General features: G+C 39.3%; 1 protein-coding gene across 5 annotated transcripts in view; it reads left to right on the forward strand.

Moving 5' to 3' along the window:
- Window positions 1-688: 688 nt before the first annotated feature.
- Window positions 689-23,284, forward strand: part of Adad1 (adenosine deaminase domain containing 1) — a 63,335-nt gene continuing 40,739 nt past the window's right edge. For 2 of the 5 annotated variants that reach the window (XM_063281569.1, XM_006232278.5), the window contains exons 1-9: window positions 689-5,529; window positions 5,972-6,151; window positions 6,893-7,081; window positions 9,083-9,250; window positions 11,140-11,208; window positions 15,490-15,615; window positions 17,572-17,695; window positions 20,800-20,970; window positions 22,502-22,731. In XM_063281569.1, the coding sequence (XP_063137639.1) occupies window positions 5,412-5,529; window positions 5,972-6,151; window positions 6,893-7,081; window positions 9,083-9,250; window positions 11,140-11,208; window positions 15,490-15,615; window positions 17,572-17,695; window positions 20,800-20,970; window positions 22,502-22,731 (1,375 nt within the window). In that variant the 5' untranslated portion in view covers window positions 689-5,411. Of the gene's footprint in view, window positions 5,530-5,752; window positions 5,883-5,971; window positions 6,152-6,892; window positions 7,082-9,082; window positions 9,251-11,139; window positions 11,209-15,489; window positions 15,616-17,571; window positions 17,696-20,799; window positions 20,971-22,501; window positions 22,732-23,284 lie in introns of all 5 variants that reach the window. The other 3 variants (XM_063281570.1, XM_006232279.5, NM_001006977.2) reach the window with 3 other exon arrangements.

Below are 23,284 nucleotides of genomic sequence, written 5' to 3' on the forward strand. Positions count from 1 at the left end.
TCTTAATAAAACCCCACTAATCCCTGAACAGGAAACCTCACAATCCCTGAGCCCCCCAAGATCAAGACTTGAAATCCCACCAATTCTCACTCTGGAAATCTCTACCCTGAAATGATTCCCCCTGCCTCAAGATATACTATATAAGCCCTGCCCTCTGTTAATTTACTGCTGTCATCTCCTGGGAACAGAGGCAGCCACCCCAGATTTGTTGCTTCTCAGGCTATATTTATCCATCCTTATAAATCTTTTATGAGATTTACTGCCTGGTGTGACTCTTGTAATGCTTTCATGTGAAGAAACCATGAAGTAATGAAGCAAAGTAAGGAAGAACCAAAGAAGTGGAGCTGTGCTAAGGCTCCTTAGCTCCTGTGCTCTCAACTGGGGATACCCTCCCCTGTGAGGCTGCAACCCTGGAGAAGAGAAGCTGCAAAGTGGAACTGTTACACTGTAGCACTGCAGCTCAGGCAAGGATAGTCTCCTTCAGGAATGTAACACCTCTGTTCAGAGCTGTGTGGGTCCTGGGCCCCCGCATCTGGTGATACCCCTGTTGAGGTACTGTGACACCTCAGAGGTAACTGGTTCCTGGGTTCCCATATCTCAGGATACCCTTCCATTGGGACATTGCCCCACCTCAGAGCTGTGTCTGCTCATCCAAGCTGGAAGGAACAGCAACAATAAGCTTCCTTTTTCTTTTTTTTTTCTTTTAGATATTTATTTGTTAGCATGCTTTCTTAGACATGCTTGGCTTTCTCATTCTTTCCTCAAGCTAACAGTGCTCTCTCCTTTCTGTCACATCACACAGCTGCTATTGGTCATGTGTCTGCTCATTGACCTCCATCCTCTGCTGGATTCCTAAAATTATTAATATAGTACTTAAATTTCCTTCTAAGACCATTTAAATTTGTAAAACAAAACAAAGAACCCATGACAGGGAGCCCCAGTTTCCCCAATAACATCTACAGTCCAACATACGGGCTTTCACAACATTTCCTGTAACATGGCAACCAAGATGGAATTTTAAAGCTCTGAGGATAGAACAAGTAAGTATATTCTAAGATTCTGAATTCCCACTTCTTTCATTCCACTGCTATTCCCTCAATTCTGAGAAAGCCTTGGTTCATTGTGTTTAGGGGACTAAGTGGGAACAAAACTTCTTGGCTTGGTGACAGTGTGACACAGCAGTGTAAAGTTCTTTCATCTTGTATTTTGCTAAGGTCTATAGGTTTATCTAAAATTTGATCTTGATGGAGAATCCTGTGGAAAATATCCTAAATTTATTCTAGGAACCCAAGATCAAAGTGCCCCAGCTTCTGTTAAACTGCTTGCTTGCCTAAAACCTCTCCTTACAGATGCCAAGCAAAATACCAGAATGTGGATTTTTGCCTTTAAAAATCTTATATTAAACATTTGAGTCCTGAATATCTGAGTGTAGTCCCAGTGGACTGGAATAAAGACTTTCAACTGTCTATAATACGTGTGAGTGGTCATCTCTGGTGGACTCCTTGTAACACCAGCAATTAGACATTAATCTATGGTTCATAGGTAGTTGATAGTCTAAGTGGGTAAATGTACACACAAGGTTGTTGAAACATTAAATTGGGTTTAACTGTTTCTAACATGCTGGTTTCTAAGGTACTAAAATGTCTGCTAACACAAAGTCAAAGAATGGTCTCAGCCCACACAAGGAATAATGATCCAAATGTGATAGCAACTGTGGGATATACTGATTCAGTCAATAAAGTTTTGAGGTTGTTGTTGTTGTTGTTGTTGTTTGTTATGGCCAAAGAGTGAACTCATGACTCTGCAAAGTCTTTTGGTGCCCAAGTTCAGAGGTACAGTGCTGTTAAAGGGGAAAAAAACTAACAAACAAAACAAATGCCATAATCACATCAGTGCTGGGGGTGGTGTACTAAATTAGTGAGGGTTTTAGTGTCTCAGTAACATCTATTTTCTTTGCAAGGCTTAAGGTATCTTCCAGGCACTATAAGTTACATTTGGATCACAGTCAAGGTCATAGACAGTTCCCATTCCCATGAACCATTCTCAAGGCAGAGGTATGTGTTTAGGGGGTGGAAGGCTGAGATGTGACCAGGCAGACAAAGTTGGACAGGATGGTGTACATTGGTTATGCCACTTGAATGGAAAAGAATGGCAGTGTGGGAGGCTTTGTCCAAGTTTCTCCATGTACTACAAAAGCCAACTGCTGCCTGTGGACATTGTGTGCAACTGCCTACCCTCATTGCTTTCATGGGCTCTTATCCCAGCTGACTCCAGAGTCATAGAGAGATCAAAATAAGACCCAATAACATCTTTTGGTATTCTCAGTTACCACTGATTAGGTGAGGCATATGTGCACCCTTCCTTGGGCTGAGACCATGGAATCCCTTGTGGTTTTCTTTATCCTCGATATCCTTTGCTGTTTTGGGACTTCATACCTCAGGGTCACTTTCCATGTTCCACTTGTACTCCTGTTATATCTGTGGTAGGCTAATTCAGGAAGGCTGCAATTATATGATGTTTTCTTGTGTTCCTGTTGTCCTGTGATATAGTCATTAGTTCTGTATCAGACTTAGGAGGCAATACTGTATCTCAATGATGGATTCCTCTGGTTTTGGAGGTGATTTAAACAAAGTCTTTCACCTGGTTTATTTAGGGGAACTTGTTTTCCTTGTGCCTTCAACATATCCCATCAAAATAGACAGTTCTGACTTTTGGGTTCCTCACTGGTCATGGCAAGAAGAAATGCAAGATCTGGGAGGAACAATCACACCCCTTTTATGGGAATGAAATATAGAATAAAGCTGATCACTGCAAATAAAGGCAACTTATGTGGCCTAACCCTCTGTGTCAAGAAGCTTAGCCCCTGGTGACTATAATATCTCCAAAATTACCCTGACTCCCTGTAAAGTTTTGAGTCTTGGATCTCTTTTGCTAACCAAAGAAACTCTGAAATTAAGTGGTACACAGGACAGCTGATTCCTAGGTCTAATGATCTCCCTCTAAGGTGTATTCCACATTTTCTACCACTGATTTAAAGTGAAGCAGACAAAATACAGGAATCATGCATCAAGGCCAGAGGGCCTTTTCCTCCTTGCTGCTCCTGAGGAAAAGAAAAGAAACAAAAATCTTTGATTCTACACATAGATAATTTTCCCATTATTTGTTTGACCCACCCACCTACATAAGAAACCTGGACTAAACACAAATTGGAGGATGAAAAACTACCCTCAATGGGAAATATCAAAACCATGGTTTTATCGTTCAGTAGAAGGGAAGGTGCTCACTAAGTTTTTCAGGTTGTTGCCACCTGTGTGTGTAAATAATTTAAATGTCACTTTTTCCCCTCAGAGAAAAGGATGAGATGAGAGCCATAACCAGGGTTAACAAATAGTTAGGGCTGAGCCCAGAGCATTTCCTTCTGTGTTCTAACATTTCCTTGGCCTAGGCCTGGAAGCTTCCAGCCTCCATACAATGTAATCCTTTGCAAGCCCGGGAGACTTCAGCTTCCAGCCTAGAATGTTTCAGCCTCTGAGACTCACTGCTGAAAGAACGCTGAACTCTGGCTCCCTGATTCAACTCAGCTGTTTTCCAATTCATCCCTTTGTCTGCCCCTCAATTAGATGTCATTGTCTGGGACCTGCACTCTTCAAATGTATCTAAGCATAAGAAAGAAGACTTTAAAAAAAAAGACCACAGACCACAGGAGACAAAAGAAACAATTTCTGAATGTTTGTGGCAACCTCTGAATCCTGAAAGAGAAACTGGGGCAGTAGAGAAACTCTGAAATCCAAAAGAATGTGTTGTAATATTTCTTAGTTTTAATAAGTTTGTCCTGGTTATTACAAAGTAACACAAGGGGAAACAGAGGGACTTTTCCATCATTATTCTTTTCTGTAAATTGTATATTTTAAAATTTTGCTCTGTGTGTGTGTGTGGAGGGGGTAGAATCTATAGGAGCTAATTCTCTCCTTTGAAGGATCAAACAAGTTATGATGCTTTGCAGCGGGCGCCTTCATCCACTGAGTCATTTTATATGTTTTCTTTTGTCCCTTCAACTTCTACTTCTGTTCCATGTCTACCTTTATATTTGATCCTAACATAATTGGATTCTGTTATTAAATATTTTATTCCCATCTTTATCGTTAGCAACAAAAATTTCTGGATCATTAGTTGTAAATGGGTTTTTGATTAACCAAATTAGTCAAAACATGTTGATAATAACTAAAGAAAAATACTTACTGCAAATGCTACTTACAAGAATGAGATTGTTCTGCCTTCAGTTTCATATGTGCTGTTACGCTATTTCTTGCTACACTAGTGGTAAGTGGCCATCAGTTCCATTGTCCTTTTCTCTTACTTTTTAAAAAATGGCCTTAATTCTTGAGAAAACCTGCCCATATCAAAGGGTCGATGTCATCATAATCTTGTGCTAACAAAACACAATCCCTTGGACGCCTTTCTGATTGCATCCCAACACTTAATCATTCACTATTTAAAATATTTTCCACTACCTATTAGTTAATAGCTTGGTTAGGTCCTCTTTTGACTTGTATGAGGACAATCGTAAAAGGGAATGGAGAGATCAGTCACCCAGATGTTGGGGCCATTTGCTTTCAGCCTCCCGACGGCTTCCTGATCGTTCTTTTGGGCTGCACTAGGGGATCTTCTGCTTGCCAGAGGCCTAACCCTGGACCCTTTCTCAGATCTTACCTGGAGACAAAGTGAAGGGTATCTTTGAAACAAGCCTCTGCTTTTCCCAGCTGCCTCCGGGGAAGGTTCCTCTCGCTAGACACTGAGCGGAGTTAAGAAGACATCTGGTGTTTTGTGAGGGCTGGCAGCTGCGGGCGGTGTAGACAACTGAGGCAGGGATAGACACCCATGTGCTGGTCTGGGATGACTGGTGTCACCCTACGTGTTGACCATTGAAGTGGGGCTATGTAGCCATGTGGTACTCTGTGAGGCAGATACGTAGTCCTAGGTATAGACAACTGAGGTGGGAATAAGCATCTTTGTAGTGTTCTGTGTGTGGCGGAGTGGTCTCCCTTAGTGGGGTGAGGACAGGCAGCCGCATGAGGAGGTGAGAGGGGCAGGGTAGGAGAGGCTGAACCTTGGGACTTTGTCTTCTACAGAAAGAATGCAACCTGACAAGGCCGGAAGAACGGGGTCGATAGAGACGAGGCCTGGAACCTGCGCGCCATTCACCGTGACCCCGACTAAGCTACGCACGTATCCCACGCGGGCAGGGCGCGGGGGCGGGGCCAGAGCGAAGGTCCTTGCTGATTGGTCGAGGGGCGCCCACGGGGGCGCTGGCCCCGCTCCTCAGGGTCTGCTCGAGGGGCCTTTTGAAAGACGCGACTGGCTGCGCGGCCTGCAGAGGCCTGAGACGAGAGGTCGACGGTGGCAGCGCAGCAATGGCGACCGCGGGCGGCAGCCGACGAGCCCCAGTCCCGGGCCCTCGGCTCGGCCTGCCTCTTGCCGCTCACCTGCCTGCGAGCCTGGGCGGGGAGGGCGCGAAGGACAGCCTCGGGGGTGCGCTGGCCAGGCCGTCGGTTTGGTTCTGTCCCCTCTTGTTCTTGTCTTTCTAGATCTTGCTAATGAGGCCCCTCCGCTCTGGGAGCCTCTTGGTGGTGGTGGTGGTGGTGGTGGTGGTGGTGGTGGTGGTGGTGGTGGTGGTGGTGGTGGTGGTGGTGGTCGTGGTGGTGGTGGTGGTTTCTCAAGTCCCCTCTGCTGTTCCTTCTATTCCCATTTATAGTTGAGTTTAGAGAAGAATTTGGAAAATTTGTTAAAACACAACACAGCTTTGGGATCAATTAAAGAGGGATTATTTGGCTGTAGCCATGGGAGCATGTGTGTGAGGAAAAACACTTCTGTCAAATTAAAAGGTCTTTTGGGGGGCGGGGGGAGGTGTTCCTCTTCAGGAGCTAGTTGTTTACCCAGGATTTTCATTTTCTGCCAATTTCATCCTAAACAGGTGAGAAAACTTCTGGAAACAATGACTGGTTTCAGAGTTCCAGGGTCCCTAGCTTTGCGCAGATGCTGAAAAAGAATTTACCAGTTCAGTCATCAGCTCAGACGGTCACTTTGCCCACTGGATATTCCTCCGAAAGTTGTAGTCTGTCCAATATGGCATCCAAGGTTACGCAAGTGACAGGTACAACTTTCTTTTTATTGTAGAAGTACCTAGGTACATTAAGATGCTGGGATTGCTAGCAAGTGCTAAGTGGTGTGTGTGTGTGTGTGTGTGTGTGTGTGTGTGTGTGTGTGTGTGTGTGTGTGTGTTCTGCCATCTCTGTGGCCATGTGCCATTTGGAGTTAGTAACTGTTACATAGTATAGTAGGAGGTCTGTAGAATTCTTTGCAGATCATTTATTAGTTCCCCACCTTCACTGTTGAATTACTTAAAATATAAGTTAACCTGCCCCCTCTCCCAAGGGATGTCAGGGAAAGCTCTAGACTAATAAGCACTTTGTATTCTGCGCATTAATTCATATAATAAAAAACAGAGGTAAACACACTGTGAACTTAGGTTGAATCAGAATCAGACAGTTCAGTGGGATAGGCATTCTAACAGAACTGAGCACAAAACTAGATTGTAGTCCCAACAAAACCAGTTCTATATCATTGCCATTCTAAACCTTAGTGATCTCACCTGTAAAAATGACTTGTCTCTGAAGACATCACTAAAATTCCATTAATTTTTCTATCATGAGTGATATTCCTATATAATAACGTCCTCTGTATGCCAAAAGACATATACAACACCAGGCTGTAGTTTTATGTGTACTCAAACTGTATAGTAGGAACTTGGGGGGAAACACTTACTTTATAAGGATTTAGTACTTTGATTCATTTTCTTTAAACCAAACTAACCAGTATAAATATTTGTTCTTAGGTAATTTTCCAGAGCCATTGCTTTCCAAAGGTCTTTCATCTATTTCAAATCCTGTCCTTCCTCCAAAAAAAATACCTAAAGAATTTATAATGAAATACAGACGTGGAGAGATCAATCCTGTGTCAGCCTTGCACCAGTTTGCACAAATGCAGCGTGTTCAGCTTGACCTCAAGGAAACTGTAACAACAGGCAAGTTCAAAGTTGTGCCTAATTATCCCAGGATTAGCATTTTTTCCAATAAAAGTAAGGCATGTAAGCAGCTTTACATTTACTTACAACACACAATGTTAAGGTTAATAGATACTTTGTGACACAAATATTTGTAGAATAAACACACGTTTCTCTCAGTGTTAATCAAGTATTTGTTGTATTTGTTCTGAAATTATAAGACTGTGATTGTGATTCCTAAGAACAACATATGGTCAGATTTAGCCCCTGAAATTGAAGGGTCTGCTAAGTAAAGGGCACTTGCATGGTTGATACTGCCTCTGCAGAGTTGTCTGTAATGTCTGCCTTTCTCCTTTACACCCTTGAACCTGAAATTCCTCTTCCTGTGTGTATTTGTGGAAGGTACAGGAGTCTAATGAGCAGCAGAAAGAGGCTTGCACTCTCTTTATGCTGTCTTAGAAGCTTGCCATTCAGAAGCACTGACTAACATGTGACAGTGAAAAGACCTTTGAAATGTTTGTGTACGTTCAGAGAGTTTTGTTTCTGTAGTTGTCTAACTTTTCCCTGTATGGATCTCAAAAATGGAATCTCTGCAACATAATTTAAAGCTCTGGAGATTTTACTGAGGATTTTTAAGAAGTTTCTTTGGGTGAAATAGCAGTAAACTTGACATGACAAAAATGAGCAGAGGTCTCAATATTTGTTTACCGTCTTACCTTTCCTACATTATTCTCAGATCACTCTTGGAAAATGTAAGCTGTTAATAAGAAAGATAAAAAAATCCCAATGAAAATACTTTGCTGCTCTGAGAAGTGGCAGTGCTGTTCGTTTGTTCTGTGTTCCAAGTATGATTCAGGAAGTTTGTGAACTGAGGCTCTAAACAAGCTGAAGTTCAATACTCAGCATTCTGACATGGAGCACTCTCTAACAACTGTAATATACAGAGCCACTTGTTAGGAAAGTAGAGTGCCATCTGGTTTAATAAGTTTAGATTGAATACAGGTAAACATGGGGATTGGTAAAGTGAGATGTTTAGGTAAGGGGAAAAAGCAAGATTAGCCAGATATGGACTTAAGTTCCTAGTAAAATCTTAAGTGTATGTTTTAGAAACAGCCAATGTAACATGATTGCAAATATGTGAGAAAATAAGATAGTGGTGTATGTGCAGTGACTAGTCCCTAGCCATCCCTAGCAAAGGGAAGATATTTAAGTACCTAACATTAAAATGTTTCATCTGTAAATTTAGGAGATGATTACAGTTTTGTTTCTATGAGGCAAATAAAAATTCTAGTAAAAGAAATAGTGTAAAGGAATTTGTGCAAGAATGGGCATTTCGCTTAATTCATAGAGACATCTTTTCTCTTGTTTGTTTTATTTCTTTCTATTTATTCCCTGACCTTCCCTTCCTGAGCTGTAATTGACTCAGTTGCTTACAATGATGCCTTAATGGTTATACAAAGTTTCTTCAAAAGGATCCCTTATATTTTAGAGCATATAAAAATTTTAAAGCATTCCAAAGATGAGAGAAATTCAGTTTTATATGTATTGAAATTTTAAACATGAATATTACCAGAAGTTTTCAAATATTTTACTACCTCTTAGTTGGTTCGGTAAATGTTTGAAGGCTAACCACTGCCATACATTATACTTACACTGTATTCTGAAGCTGTCTTTGTTGCTTGCATTATATCTGCAGTCAGTGCAGCTGCTTAAACCCATTGGCTGCAGTTATAATACAAGTTTTGGGGTTGATCTAACTGTAATTGTAATCTCTACTTGATTTACAAAGAGTTGAATTTACACTAAAAGGAGGTCCTTTGATACTAGTTTTTAAGAATCCCCCCCCCCCAAGCTGAGGACCACACCCAGGGCCTTGTGCTTGGTAGGCAAGCGCTCTACCACTGAGCTAAATCCCCAACCCCCAGTTTTCAAGAATTTTATACTGCAATATTTTACTAACATTCAGACATGCAAGAAGATACTGTGAATTACTGTAAGATTCATTCTGATTTCTTTTTCAAGGAAATGTTATGGGACCATATTTTGCTTTTTGTGCCGTGGTGGATGGTATTCAGTACAAGACAGGACTGGGACAAAATAAAAAGGAATCTAGATCCAATGCAGCAAAGTTGGCTCTTGATGAGCTGCTACAGTTGGATGAGCCTGAGCCAAGAGCTTTAGAACCAGCAGGTAAATGCAACTGACATGGATATCGGAATGTGTTATTTTCCAGGAATCCAGAAAGGCTTAGCCACTACAAGATTATAGGGTTTGAATACTTCTTTCCAGCTGCTGTCTGCTAAAGTGTTTTGAGTTATAATTGTCTTGTGTTTTCATCACCAAAAGATAGAGCCCTGTTTTGCCAGTACTCATACTAAAGGATGTAGGGTAATCTTCGTGGTTTTGACTTAAATTTTTCAATTGCTGTGTGATGATAATTTCTCGTGTTTATTGGACATTATCTTTAAGAGGGAGACACAGATTATGTTTAAGTCATTTCTTCCACCTTCAACTAGGTCTGTTGTTACTGACTTTTAAAATTCTACATCTATTCTGGTATTTATTAGATGTCTGTTGTACAAATAACGTTCCATCCTGAGGGTTCCCTTTAACTTTATTGGTAGTATCCTTTGATGTACAAAACATTTTACTTTTGATAAATCCAGTTTTCTTCTGTTGTGTGTACCTTTGATGCCATACCTAAGAAATTACTGCCAAATCTAGTGTGATGAAGTTTTCCCACTGTGGTTGCTTTTTAGAGCTTTATAGTTTTAGCTATTATATTTATGTAATGCTGTATTTAAAGGTTTTTAGTAAATTTTTATCTTGTATAAGATGCTAGTGCCCAACTTCATTCTATTACTTGGGAATATTAGTTTTCCCAGAAGCACTGAAACAAAACCCTTATTACTCCTGTTAAAAACACTTAGATTGTGTCTTTCTGGGCACTTTGACCTATGTGTCTGCCCTTATAATAATAATTGTTTTGATTACTGTTACATTATTCTGATTACATAGCTTTGGAATAAGTTTTGAAATTTGGATATGTGATTCTCCAGTTTTAGGGGTTTTTTTTTCTTTTCAAAATATTTGGCTATTTGTCCCTGGTATTTTCCAATGAAGATTTCCTTTTATAGTTTTTTTCTTATTGAGATTATTTGCTCATAATAAGCATAATTTAATGTCCTTAGTTTTCTTTCTGCTTGAGTCAAACTCTCTTGAGTACATAGATTTTAAATTCTTTCTTCTGAGTTTTCAACTTGCTTTTCTTGAGTCCAGGTGTATGTGTCTAACTCTAGTTAGCATTTTCTCTACTGTGAAGTCTCAGATAACAGCAGCATGCTTTCCTTGCTTGTTTGTACACCTTTAACTGGTTTTCATCTTAAACTTAGTCTAGAGGTGTTCTTTCTGCTTTATTTTAACTAAGTTAAAAACCTTAGCTTCTAGAACCTTTTTGGATTTTTTCCTTTGTGTCCCTCTGGTGTAATGTCATGAACTTTTCCTTTGTGTCCCTCTGGTGTAATGTCATGAGCTTTTCTTGTTTGTCATGTGCTCTTTAGCTTTTAGGAGTGAGCTGGAAAATATTTACAAAGACTCAGACTGAACCCATTAGAAAATTTATAACATTGTCCTATTAAAAGCCTGATGACAGCAGCATTTTAAATAATTTCAGTCCTTTTGATAAAATGTTCAAGTGTCTTACAAAGTATTATTATGAATAGGAGATTGCTCCTAAGCATCTGAAACAATGCTCTACTGAGTTTCAGAGTGTTGCCACTTTCACAAGGAAGCTAAACTGCTGTTACGATTAGGAACCTCAGAAAGTAGTTTGGATAACTGATGTCAGAGTAGGAAAGATCAGTGTGAGCCAAGGTACAATTGATGATGACAGAATTGGCAGAAAAGTGTAAAGAATATAACCATTATGTATTGCTCTTTTTAGATTCTTGTTTGTTTGTTTGTTTGTTTTTATTGCATTTTTGGGTTACTGTTACTGCAGAATAGTAAAAAGCTGCTAGCTGTCAGCTCTTTAGAATATTGGCATTTCATTGATTCCTATGCTTTCGTTTTATTTACAGGACCTCCTCCTATTCCTGCAGAACCTATTGTTACACCTGAAGCAGCATATATTTCAAAAGTACAATATGGTAGGTAATGTTCCTTTTAGAAGATAAACCCATTGAAAAATTAAAGTGTACAGATATGAAGATAGACCTTAACATTTTGTTAAGATCTTTCATGCTTCTATTAAAATAGAAGTTCCCCTTAAAAATTGCTTGTAGGAAGAGAAAAGAAGTTGGAGAGGGAAGAATTAAAAAGGGATTTGAGCCAGTTCCAATGGTATAGCATTATATGAATCCTAGCTGTTCTGGGAGCTGAGGCAGGAGGAGAACAAATTCAAGGCTTGCCACTCCACCAACAGCCTGTCAGTTTAGTGAGTCTTGTCTAAAAATGAAAGAGGGATCTTGGACCCAGCTTGGTGATAGAATACTTGCCTACATGGTGTGAGAACTTTGGCTCTGTTGTCAGAACAACACAAAATAGTTGGGGGACAGGTCCTTTCAATATGGAGGTAGATTAATAAGGCATGTACATGGTAGACATATATACATGCAGATAAAAATAGAAAAATACATCTTTAAAATATATACATATATGATACATATATCCAGTTGAAGTTATATGTGACTAAGGACTAATTCATTCTCATACTTTAATTTCTTCATTTTAAAAATTGCTATTAAAGCTATACCTCATCAAATTATCATGAGGATTGGGTTGATAGGCATAAAATATATGAGTATCTGACACACAGAAACAGCACTTTCATTGTTTTGTTGTGACACTGTCACATTCAATATTGTATAGTAGTTGTGTCCTTGACTGGTATACCATTGTCTCCTGGAAGGCAGGATGTTTTTAATTTGTATGTTGATGATATCTGAGAGATACTTCAGACTTTAAGGTGTTGTGGTAAAATTAAAAAGAAAGGTTTCTTTTAACCCGCACTAGGGCCAGCACCATAGGGCCATATGGCATCTGTGGGATATTTTCATCTCAGTCAATAAAGGGACTCACCTGCTAGGCTCCATCACATATCACATTGCTGATGGCTACTCTCTGAGCCCAGCAACAATCTCTCTACCCATCTAGTTCCCAAGGCAGTTTGCCACCATGCCAGACATACACATCCCATTTCCATGGCGGCCCAGTGTATCCAGCCACCACACACACACTCTTGAACTCAATTAAATCACCACATGAAAGAACACCCAACACAAACCTCTGATCCAATTGATAAGATATAATTACTTACTGTCTTAGGTAGGGTTTTATTGCTGTGAACAGACACCATGACCAATGTAAGTTTTATAAAGGACAACATTTAATTGGGGCTGGCTTGCAGGTTCAGAGTTCAGTCCATTATTATCAAGGCAGGAGCATGGCAGCTTCACAACATCTAGGCAGGCATGGTGCAGGAGGAGCTGAGTTCTACATCTTCACCCAAGGAAGCCAGGAACAGACTGAGCACCCTTAGGCAGCTAGGAGGAGGGTCTCCAAGCCCATGCCAACAGTGACACACTTCCTCTAACAAGGCCACACCTTCTAATAGTGCCACTCCCTGGCCAAGCCTATGTAAACCATCACACCCACCTAGATAAGATTTATTCATTCATCTAGACACACAGAATCTTGTACACCTCCATCCCTTAAGAATATTCATAACAACCTGTAGATGTGCAGAGAAAAATCTTAACATCTGCTGCCATGTTTTCTCAGCTGCCCTCTCCTCTCGCTCTGGTCTTCTCCCTCTCTAAAACTTTTCTCCTGCCCATCCTTCCTTCTCGTCCAGTGACAGGCCTCATTCTATCCTGTACCTACCTTCACCTGCATAATGAGGACATTACATTTCATCCTTTCTGTCTAATTAAAAAAACTTTCTCTCAAATATAGACTGAACACAACTATTATCATTTTGTAATTAAAAACATATACATAACACCCAGTCCAACATTTTATCAGTTAAACAGGGCATTTAGTTAGCCATTCCAGCTTAAGAAAGGCTTAAAATCTATACTATATCCTGTCTGGCTTGTATACGATTGGATAACTATCTAATTAAGTATGTATTTTTAAAGTTAAACAGCCTGAGTAGGCTATGACACTGTAATCAGTCTTCAACCCAGTCAGAAATATTAGAATGACCAAATTCCTATAAACATAGGAAGCCTAAGTGAAAAGTTTCCCTTTCATTGTTGTCATTTAGTTAGGCTTGCTTTCTTTTAGCCAGCCTTACTGTTGTATTCATCTTCCTAAGACAGAAAAAGGTCTCAAATATATTTGGGTGGACAGACAGGGTAAATAACCACATTCAAAAGGCAAAATACACCAAAAGATAGGTATGGCCCCTTGACCTCAGAGGTGTGAGGATTCATGAATAGCCTTGAGGGCTCAATCTACACAGGTGATTGCATACTGTTGGAAGAAGTTTTGCCATTCTCATCAGCCACTGTAGATGTTTACAGTGACCAAAGTGACAGAGTTCAAACAAGAATCCAGATCACATCACCCTGGGAAAACAGGTTATAGTATATGATATAGTGTAAAAAATAATATAAAAGTCCAATTTGGAAAGTTGAGTTTTGGAGCCAAATGTCAGAAAAAGGTGAGCAAACAAATATATGATGTTAAAATAGGAATAGAATGTTTTGAAAAATAAAGATTCAAGACCCACAAAAAATTTACTGAACATTTCATGTTGGGCAAGTTATCAAGGTGGTAATAGTCTACAGGCTATCTACTTTGCAGTATATTTCTAGTGGACTATATCTGCATGAGAAGAGTACTGTGTTGTCTCTGAACATAGATTCAGGTTATTCATGATAGTGGGTTTCACTTGAAATAAGTATCTGTAGTTCAAGAAGTGGTATAATAAGACTGGCGAGGGTTCAAGACTAAGTAATTACCAAGTGAGCTTTAACGTGGTTTGGTTTTTATGTTTCAGTGTTGTATGTCTATATTTATAGATTGTGTCCCCAAATACCTCTAGGGAATTTGTGGTGCTGGTTCAGCATCTGGAGAGGGAGACTTGTGAATCTATATCTCATTTCTATGAAAAAAAGGATTAATTAAAAATGTTTATAATGGAAGCTTTTTTTTTTTAATTCTGGGTGATAGAGACACTAGTCCACTCAGCTTAACTCAAGGTTCAGTTTTCTAATTTGTGATTGTCCTTTTATTCTTTGTCTTTTTTTAAAATATAACTCACTTGGTAGGTAATAAGTGTTAATAATATGAACAAATAAAAAGTTCAGTTAACAGGAACAGAAAAATGGACTCAAGTTATATCCATTTAGCAGAATACTGAGATATATGTGTCTTCTAGAAAATAATGATTATTAAAGGAATTTATTGAAAAATTTAAGTAGTCATACATTTCTTATATATCATTGCATGAATGCAAAAATCATTTCACTTGTTTTGACAATATTAAATGAAACATGAACCACTTAATAAACCATTAGCACTCACCATATACCAAGAACCTTTTTCAGTGGGCTAAGCACATTGACAAGTTCATGTACCCTAGAGCTCAGGAAGCCAGTGACTTCAGAGGATCATGAGTGAAGGCCAGTCTGGTATACAGTGAGATATTGTCTTTAAAAACAAACAGAAAACAGTGCTGTACAACCACCTTTGAGAAACACTGCACTGAGGATATTTGCAGTTTCTTACCCGGGACAGCAGGGGCCTTTCCTTAGCAATGCACAGCTGTAAATGACCAAAACAGCAGGCCTTTCTGCCTTGCAGTTTTAGGCTACATCATGTTAAAAATTATAAATAAAGCTTCCTGTGAAACTCTGATGTATATTCTTGGCTATGTGCACTATTCTGCTGGTGATTCTGCTTACTTAAAATTATTTGAACTGCCTTTCAAGGTCAAGAAGATTTTTTTGGGGAACATGGGGAACCTATATCAGGACTTCAAATGCTTTTGATTTGCACTGATTTTCATTGGGGCAAATAATACATATTTTTTGTCATGATGAGTATAATGAATATGTTTTGATTGTCACAGGTTGGGAGGATTATTACTATTAAGTGGTATGTTGCAGTATGTAAGATAGACAGTACTGTACAGCAAAAAAAATTGCCTTGTCTCAGATGGGTTTGAGAATCATGTCTGACTGAGTTCTGCAAACATAAACAGTGGTGTTCAGATAATAAGGTTGGTACTGACATATCATTCGTAAGAAGTTACAGAGCTCTGTAATTTGTAAATTTTCTTACAACTGAATATAACCAAACAGAAGTGGAAATTTGTCTACATATCTATCTCTATAAATTACTAATGTTATTGCAAAGTAACACACCTCTTAGAAAAATAACAGTCCTCTTCAATTCATACTGTTTTTTATTTTTCCTAGAAGGGAGACAAGTCCAGTATGCCAAGATTTCACAGCTTGTTAAAGAAACATTTAGTCAACTAATTTCTAGTCACTCACAATATCTGAAATGTAGCAGTTCATTGGCTGCTTTCATTATTGAAAGAGGTAAGTCCATATATTTGGTATATGTTACTCTACAGAAGAATTAATACCTTAATGATTTGACCCATATTGTATAATATTTTATGTTCTGCTTCTGTAGATTGTAATTTTACATTGATTTGAAGATCTTTTATGATAGGTGAATCATTTAATGCAAAGCTTCTCAAGGAAGAGACAAAATGGACTGACCAGGAGCCAGCAGAGAGTACAGAATAATGAAAGGCCTAACCTTTAAACCTTGCCCTACCAGAAGCAGTGCCTTCTCTACATCAACCCTCACTATAGCAGACACCAAAGAGAGAGCAATAAATTAATGTCTTTATTATCAAATAAGAAAATATCAAAATATGAAAGAGTATGTTCCTGTGGACATTTTGATGTTACAGTCTCTTTTAACTTTATCTTGCATTTTAATGTTTAGAGTTTGAATTTTTATTAGAGATATTGATAAAACAATTTTTGATATTTGATATATTCTTAAGAAACTTGTATGATCCAGGTGGGAAGAGAATATATATATATCATATTTATAAGATATATATCTCATATATTTTATACATGTGTGTATATATAAATATATATCTTTAAGATGATAAAAAATGAAAAACTGCATTAACCTTGCAAGCATGTGAGAATGTGAACATATTGGCACACCCTTTTTTAATTGCAGAACTTAGAGACAGGAGGATCATAACATAAGGATCAGTCTGGAATTACATGGTTAGGTCCTGTTTCAAAAAGCAAGTTATGAGAATTCATGGATAGGAGAGGTCACTGAATGAAAACCTTATGCAATAGGCGAGACTTAAGCTGAAGCTTTAAAGGCTAGTGGGTTCCCTGAAGAGGAGAGGAAATATTTTTAGACAGAGGAAGGCATGAGAAACAAATGTGGTGGTAAATATTTATTGTGGACAATAAATATTCAACAATTCAACAAGGAGATGAATTTATTGATAATACATGGTAGCATATATACAGAAGTAAAATAAAATATATTATTAATATATGGTATTAGACTACAAGGTGGCTTAAAAGCCAGTCAAAACTAGATTTAGTAAGATTAATAATGTGAAAGATATTTAGATAAGAGATAATCACAGTGAAGCTGTTGCACTGGAATTTCTGTATAAGTACTGGGAACATGAATAAAAGTAGAAAATCTATATTTAAATTGATAATATGAAGGTGATAGCAATATTCTAGTGTCAATAAAAATCATCACTTAAAGTTCATATAGTAGAATGGTGACTCCCATGTTCACTGAAATTCTGGAAGGTGCTATGAAGTTGTATGAAGCATATGAGAGAGAATTAAAATGTTTTAGGAAATACAAGTGTGTATGAGGGCTGGTAAAGTCTGAGGCAAGCCACATGGACATTCCTGCAGTAATTCACGTGGGTCCCTAGACTGCATCACCTTGCTTCCTTGCCTAAGAAGCTAACTAGAAAATGGACGGATCTGGAAATTACTAAGTGAGCTGACACAGGCCAAGAAGAAAATCACATCCTATCTCACATGCAGATTTTAACTGTTAGTGTTGGCATGTGTGTAAGTAAGTGGAGTGGGCACAGGGTGTGAAGCTAGGTAGGAAACAAGAGTTAGTATTAAGGAGGGGAGTAGGGGCGAAAGGATATATGTGATGGAAGAGCAGAAAGGAGCCCACTGAGGTGGAAAGCTGTAAGGTAGAGGGCACCTAAGGAGGAAAAGCAGAAGCAAATTCATTTCATAAACGCTATAATAAGTGAGGGGAAGAATATCTTCTGGCCTTGGCATTCCGTTCATGTAAACAGGCAGGCCTTGGAGCTCATCATTGATGTCAGTTCTGTACATATTCACATCATAAACGCAGGTACATGAATATGTCACAGGAATAAAAATGCAGTAGTTTTTAAATGAGCTTAGAGGTAGAACTTGAACATAGAGAGAGGGAGGTTAACTAACAACTCACTGCTCTTTCAGGGGGACATCATGAAGTTGTGGCTATAGGCACAGGGGAATACAACTACAGCCAGTGCATCAAGCCCAATGGAAGGGTGCTGCATGATACTCACGCAGTTGTCACTGCGAGAAGGTCTCTCCTTAGGTAAGGGAAAGCGTGTGCTAATGCCTTCATTAGTAATGCTCTCACACCCAAGCAACTACACAGAAACTCCCCTGTTTTCAAGTGGAACTTTACTCATAACAGAGCAAAGACTATCAATCTTTTATCCAAGTCATTTGATATTTTTATGTTGTGGTAACATTGCCATGGTAATTGGTGTCTTGTGTAGGTTTTGGTGATTTCCTTGGGAACTAAGTTTTAAGAGCACTACAAGAGGGATCTGGTGAGATGACTCTGAGGTTGAGAGAACCGACTGCTCTTCTAGAGGTCCTGAGTTCAATTCCTAGATGGTGGCTCACAACCATCTAGTGGGATCTGGCGTCCTCTTCTGGCATGTAGGCATATATGCAGGCAGAATACTACATAAATAAATACTTTTAAAAAATTCTTTAATCTTTTTTTTTTACAGTACAGTCATTGTCCCCCTCCTGGTCAGCCTTCTGACTGTCCTTCACCTCATACCTTCCTCAACCCCCAGACATCTCTACTCCCTGGATCTCCAAGTCCCTTGAGGGTTAGGTGCATCTTATCTCACTGGGACCAGACCAAGCAGTCTGGGCTTGTCAGGGCTTCATATCAGCTGGTGTATGCTATCTGAGAGATCTCCAGGTCCAGGTTAGTTGAGACTACTGGTTAGTTGAGACTTCCTATGGCATCTCCCTCCTCCTCAGCCTCTTTCAGCTAATTCAACCACAGGGTTCCCCAGCTGGCTTCTGTCTATTGGTTGGATGTATCTACATCTGACTCAGCTGCTTTTTGGGGCCTCTCAGAAGGCTCCTGTCTGTAAGCACACCATAGCATCAGTAATAGTGTCAGGCCTTGGATCCTCCCCTTGAGCTGGATCCCAATCTGAGCCTGTCACTGGACCTCCTTTTCCTCAGGCTCTTCTCCATTTTTGTCCCTGCAGTTCTTTTAGACAGAAACAATTCTGGGTCAGAGTTTTTGACTGTGGCATAGCAACCCCATCCCTCCACTTGATGCCCTGTCTTTCTCTTGGAGGTGGACTCTATAAGTTCCCTCTCCCCACTGTATGGCATTTTTCTAAGGTCTCTCCCTTTGAGTCCTGAGCATCTCTCACCTCCCAGGTCTCTGGTACATTCTAGAGGGTACCCCTAATTCCTACCTCCTGAGGTTGCCTGTTTCCATTCTTTCTGCTGGCCCTCAGGGCTTCAGTTCTGTTTCTCCCCAGCCCCCAATGCCTGGTCATTTTCCCCTCTCCCTACCATCTCCCACCCAGGTCCCTCCCTCACTCTGCCCCCCCCCCCATGACTGCTTTCTTCTCTCTCCCAAGTGGGATTGAGGCATCCTCACTTAGGCAACCCTTTGGCTGGTTAACTTTCAATTCTGAGGATTGTATCCTGGGTATTCTGTATTTTTGGGCTAATATCCACTTATTAGTGAGTACATACCATGCATGTCCTTTTGGGTCTGAGTTACCTCACTCGGGAATAAATCTTTTTTTAAAAAGGGCACTGCAAGATATTTTAAAGTTAGAAATATCACCTTTGAAAGATTAAAGTTATTGGAAAGTGTAACATTATGTTAACACAAACTTGATCTTATTTCACATCTAAATTAGATATACTTACCCAAAGATAGCACCAGAAAAGCACAGGTTTCCAGTTACAAATTCCTCCAATACTCTTCTATTACTCAACAGAGTATAAACAATGTATCCTTTGCTTTGTGACCCATTTGGGGTTAAATGATTATTCCAAAGAGGCCATATATCAGATATCCCTGAATTTACATTACAATTCATAACAGTAGCAAAATTACAGTTACGAAGTAGCAACAAAATAACTTTATGGCTGGGGGTCCTCATAACATGGGGAACTGTATTAAAGGGTTGCAGCATTAGGAAGGTTGAGAACACTGCTTTAAGCTGATAGACCAAAAGAGAAGGAAAAGGGCTGAATTCAGATTCACAAGAGGAAAAAGTAGCAGGTGGTTCAAAAGATCAAGAGTGTTTGTGTATAAAACATGAGGAGTGGGACTTGAGTATTACCTCCTGTAATATACACTGACTTTTGGTTCTTCTAAACTATCAAACTTCTCACAGAATTGCCACTATAGCAAATATCCAGTCAAGGTGGAGTAAGTGTCATCTTCCAGCTTGAGCAGTTGTCAGCATTCTGTTCCTCTTGTTTAATTCCTGTGTTCTCGTTGTTGCTGCTTTCTTTGCTGGAATATTTTAAAACAAATGTAGGTAGATCTGTTTTAGCTAAAAAAATGCAATTAGGTATCTCTATTAAGGAAAGAATTATATAATGTTTAAAGTTATTAGAGTGCTGGGAAATGGGCAAGTGTGCTTGCTCTGCAAATGTGAGGACCTGTTGGCACATCCCCAGAACTGGAATACAGAGCTGAATATGGCTGCTTGTTCCTGTGACCCTAGCCTTAGGGAGTGGAGATGGCCAGATCCGGAAAGCTGGAGGACCTGCTAACCCAGCCTAAACTGACTTGGCATGCACACACATGTACATACACCACACACATACAGTATTGTGGAAGCCCATAGGAGTTAACTCATTGTTGTCCACTTTTCCTTGATGCTGATGATATTATCTGACTTTCTTAATGCTACCTCTAAAGTGTGAAGTTTTTCTCATGCTTGGCATTGTTATTCACTTTGTACAACCCATAATGTTCCCTGTGCTCTATCTGTGCTCTTGGGTTTTTCTTCAACAGCACTAAGAAACAATGTTAAAGTGGTGATAGTGATGGTAGCAAAGAGGAGGAACTTACTTTGATAGGAAAAGGGCAACAAATTGACTCTTCTGAACTATCTCAGGAGGAAAGAAGGAACCTGGAGAAATGGGTCCTTTGCAAGATCTGATAAGAGTCTTGAATGTGGGTGTAGAATAGTAATAAAGCACCGATGCTTTCGTATGAGTTACAGGGCAGTCCCCAGTGAGGACTTCTTGAGGGACTTAATGTTTCACTAATTAAAGTTATAAGATTCTTATCAATATCAAAGCTGTTGACATAAAGAGACATTGCTCAGGTTATACTTAGTTATATACTAATTAAGATACATCTGTATGAAGTTGTATTACTTAACGAAGTTACAACATTTATTTTAGGTACTTTTATAGACAGCTTCTGCTCTTCTATAGTAAAAATCCTGCTATGATGGAAAAGTCAATCTTTTGTACAGAGCCAGCTTCTAATCTACTTACTCTGAAACAGAACATCAACCTTTACCTCTACATGAACCAGTTGCCTAAAGGATCAGCCCAGATTAAGTCACAGTTGTAAGTATTATGGAAGTTGTTTTTAAAAGACAGTAGGATGATCACTATATGTTCTGAATCCCTTTCTCAAGCAGAAAGAGTAAGCCCATGTGTATCCACATTCTCTGTAGCCTTGAGTTGTTACCTTTTGGCTCAGGACACAACAAGTCCACCAGCATCAGCACCTCCTTTCCACTCACGCTGATCTATGACACTTTAAAAACATACTTGTGCTTCACCACTCTCTTTTTCTATTTTATTGAAAAATCTGCCTTGAAGATTTTACAAGCTTTAGGAAATTATGGATCTGTGCAATATTCATTTTCAAATTCAAGAGATTAAAAACTATTGTATGGTCAAATGCCATTGTTTTGATGAATACATATCAGGTAGAATGAACTTTAAACAGAACACATAGAAGAGTGGAAAAAAAGAAAAGCCTACCCCAGTCTGACCATCTAGAAGTAACCATGGGCAGTTTTATAAAAATTCTAGGAATTGCTTTGAAAATAAGATCCATGTATAGAAAAATTCAAGAAAACTGGCTTTAGATTTTGACATTTTACCATAGGTGAATTTTGGAAAAAACTTTTTCCATTTAATCATTTTGTAGTTTTAAAACTTGTTTTTTTGGTTTTTTTAGTTTTTGGGGTTTTTTTGTTTGTTTGTTTTTTGTTTTTTGTTTTGTTTTTTGGTAGAAGAACCTAGTTCTCAAAGTACAAGAACAAGACTTTTCGTTGCTGTTATTATGTTTTTTTGACCTAGGATCTCATATAGCCCATACTAGGCTTGAACTCCATCTTAGTTAGGGTTTTATTGCTGTGAAGAGACACCATGACCAGGGGTGCCTTATAGTTTGGGGCTGGCTTACAGCTCAGAGGCTTACTCCATGATGATCATTGTAGGAAGCACAGTAGTGTGCAGGCAGACATGAAACTGAAAGAACCAAGTCAGAAGGAAGGAGACACTCTCTACACTGGGCAGAGCTTGAGAATTAGGAAACCTTTAAGTCCACCTACAGTGACACACTTCCTCCAACAAGGCAATACCTCTTAATAGTGCCAGTTCTCATGGGCCAAGTATATTCAGACCACAAGAATCTGATTTTATAGCCAAGGCTGATCCTAAGCTTTTTGGCAGGAGTAAGGGAGTTGAGAAAGCATCTTACTATGTACCCCTGGCTGATGTTGAACTTGCTATGTATCCAATCTGGTTTTGAACTCATAGAAATCTGTCTGCCTTTGTCTCCCAAGTGCTGGAGTTAAAGACATGTACTACCACTAGACCTTACCATTCTATATTAGTGGCCATAAGAATGTTGATAATAGGAAAATTATGCTGAAGCTTAGTGTGTTGGTAATTTGTTATGCATTAAGTTTTGGGGAGCTGATGAATCCATTCCTACTTTTTCTTTGTATTTACATCTGTTCATGTTATTGGAATTAAATGTGTATTGGCAAATTAAGCCTGGTAGAGAACAGTTCTTGAGAACATGCACATTTTACTTTTAACTATTTTATTTTTCTTAAAGAAAACTTTTCTCTCTCTCTAGACGCCTTAATCCACATTCTATTTCTGCGTTTGAAGCTAATGAAGAACTGAGTCTCCATGTGGCTGTTGAAGGCAAAATTTATCTTACTGTTTACTGTTCTGCAGACGGGGTTAATAGAGTAAACAGTATGTCCTCAAGTGACAAGCTGACCAGATGGGAGGTGCTTGGTGTACAGGGAGCCCTGCTGAGTCACTTCATACAGCCAGTTTATATCAGCAGCATACTTGTTGGTGAGTTTATATCAGTTTATATCAGCAGCATACTTGTTGGTGAGTTGCACATTTCGGGATGTTTAGTAGGAGGGAAAACCACATTTGACCCACTAGTATATAACCAGCTTTTGCATACATGAAACTTTAAGTAAAAAGTACACATCATTGTTGATGTATTTTTTTTACTGTTCTATTAGGTTTTTATCCCTCTACCTCCCTTCTAACACTTAACTCCACCCCAATCCCTTCCAACTCCCCAACACTAGGGAGGAGAGAAAGAAGGTTAGAGGGAGAAAGGGATGTAGACTCTATACGCTACTTCCTGCTCATTAGGGGAATTGGGTTCCTTGGGAGAAGTCCAATCTTCATCTTCAGAATCTCCAGCAGTTCAGCAAAACAGCAACAAATACAGCAGCAGGGACCAGCAGCAGGGGCAGTGGCTACTACAGGCCCTCTCAGGGCTCTCTCAGAGTCCATTTTCTTCAGAGTCCCTAGAATTAAACTATCTGCAGCTGGCAAAAATGATGTGCACCCTGCTAGTGCACAAAGTAAACCATAATCTGTGAAGCAG

Source organism: Rattus norvegicus, chromosome 2 (assembly GCF_036323735.1).
Source record: "Rattus norvegicus strain BN/NHsdMcwi chromosome 2, GRCr8, whole genome shotgun sequence".
NCBI lineage: Eukaryota > Metazoa > Chordata > Mammalia > Rodentia > Muridae > Rattus > Rattus norvegicus.